The sequence below is a fragment of the Peromyscus leucopus genome, chromosome 4 (genome assembly GCF_004664715.2).
Source record: "Peromyscus leucopus breed LL Stock chromosome 4, UCI_PerLeu_2.1, whole genome shotgun sequence".
Taxonomy (NCBI): domain Eukaryota; kingdom Metazoa; phylum Chordata; class Mammalia; order Rodentia; family Cricetidae; genus Peromyscus; species Peromyscus leucopus.
This window is the reverse complement of record NC_051066.1, coordinates 63,779,817-63,781,865: the sequence shown is the minus strand read 5'-3', so window position 1 is coordinate 63,781,865 and position 2,049 is coordinate 63,779,817. Positions and strand designations below refer to the sequence as shown.

General features: G+C 36.1%; 1 protein-coding gene across 1 annotated transcript; it reads left to right on the top strand.

The window, feature by feature from the left end:
• The first annotated feature begins 244 nt into the window (after positions 1 to 244).
• Positions 245 to 1,180, top strand: LOC114687265 (olfactory receptor 4P4-like). Its single transcript, XM_028861956.1, has one exon. The coding sequence runs from the start codon at positions 245 to 247 to the stop codon at positions 1,178 to 1,180; it is 936 nt and encodes a 311-aa protein (XP_028717789.1).
• The last annotated feature ends 869 nt before the right edge of the window (positions 1,181 to 2,049 follow it).

Sequence of the window (2,049 nt, the reverse complement as noted above, 5' to 3'; positions counted from 1 at the left end):
ATGTTGAAAAAATGCAGCTTTTTCATTTCCTAATCATCACACAATGGACTTCTACATAAGATACATACTAAAACATTTCTACCAAACAACATGAAATGATTAAGGTTATTGTTGTACTGCATCAATTCATTTTTGTTAATTTTGCATAATTGTTACATTGCTCATTTTATGGAGATTTTGAATTTTTCATTTTTAGATATTTAATTTTTCTGCTTCACAAATATGAAATGCAACATTGAAATACATGGAGAATAAGAGGAATGTCTCTGAATTCATTCTGCTTGGACTTTCTTATGACCATGACATACAGATATTTTGCTTTGTTCTTTTCTTAGTCTGTTACATGGCTCTTTTGCTAGGAAATTTTGTGATCCTTATCTCGATTCGATGCAGCCCTCTTTTTCATCAGCCAATGTACTATTTCCTCAGCCACCTGTCTTTTATGGATATATGTTTTACCTCTTGTGTGACCCCGAAATTCATTGGTGATCTGCTAGTAGTTCGGAAAACCATCTCTTACTCAAACTGCATGCTGCAAGTCTTTGCCATGCACTTCTTTGGAATGATTGAAGTCTTAATCCTAACAGTCATGGCCTTTGACCGCTATGTGGCTATCTGCAGGCCTCTCCACTACATGGTTATAATGAGCAGGACAAAATGCCATCTTCTAATGTTAGCAGCTTGGGCTGGAGGAGCAGCCCACTCATTTCCTCAGTTTTCTATTGCACTCTTGTTGCCCTATTGTGGCCCCAATCAAATTGACCACTACTTCTGTGACATTTTTCCTCTGCTCAAAGTTGCTTGTGCTGACACCTACATCACTGGTGTCCTTGTTCTGGCCAATTCAGGTATTGTCACTTTGGTGACCTTTGTGGTTCTGTTTGTTTCTTATGTCATTATTTTACTCACTTTAAGAACTCACTCAGCGGAAGGAAGACGCAAAGCCCTGGCTACATGTGGATCTCATATCACTGTGATAGTTTTATTCTTTGGGCCTGCAATCTTCTCCTACCTTAGACCTCCTACCACTTTCCCTGAAGATAAAATATTCGCACTGTTTTACACCATTATTGCTCCTATGTTCAACCCCTTAATTTACACACTGAGAAATGCAGAGATGAAAAATGCAATGAGAAAAGTTTGGTGTCAATCTCTAATTTTAATGGAAGTATACAACTAATTTGAAGGTGTTTATTAGGCATGTGGCTTTATAATAGAAAATTGTAGGTGTAAATTAAATATTTAGAAACTATGCCATATATGTTATAGATTCCACTGTCTTTAGTAGAATGAATGTGGACAATGAAACTCATTTAAATTAGTAATTAATCAAAGACTATTAAAATATCAATTTTGTGAACTACTGAACTGGGGTCAGCAGGGTTCCACGCATTGAAAACATGAACTAAAGCAAGTAAATGAAGCTGTGCTTATCAGTAATATATACTTAATACTTCATAGAATTATTGGCCTTTGAAGCCTGTGGTGGTTTGAAAGAAAATGGCCACCAGGTGGAGTGGCTCTATTAGAAGGTCTTGCCTTGTTGGAGGAAGTGTATCACTGTGGGAGTGGGCTGTGAGTTCTCCTATGCTCAAGCTACTCCCAGTGTCACAGTTGATTTCCTCTTGCCTGAAAGATGTAGCCAGCACCAAGCTCCTTATCATGGTGGTAATGAACTGAACATCTGAAACTGTGAGGTACTTCAATTAAATATTTTCCTTTGTAAGAGTTACTGTGGTCATAGTATCTCTTCATAGCAATAGAAACATTACCTATGACAAGGTCTCTATAAAATTACACATTTTGTGGTGTTAGAAAAATTGGAATTAATTGCTCAATGCTATCCTTTTAAGTTTTGGTAGGATATGTTCAATGAAAATAATGAGTTAAATTCCTTATGGCAGAAAAGTACTTCAAGAGCTCATATAGAGAAATCAGAAGAAAGTTTTATCAAAATATAGTGACTGTTGTGTTGTGATATTTGTAATCTAAGAAATAAAGCTTGCCTGTAGATTAAAGAATAGAACAAGTCACTAGATTAAACATAGA

What these genes read in the sequence shown, in the direction of transcription:
- LOC114687265 (XM_028861956.1), top strand. Translation starts at nt 245, where the DNA reads ATGGAGAATAAGAGGAATGTCTCTGAATTCATTCTGCTTGGACTTTCT.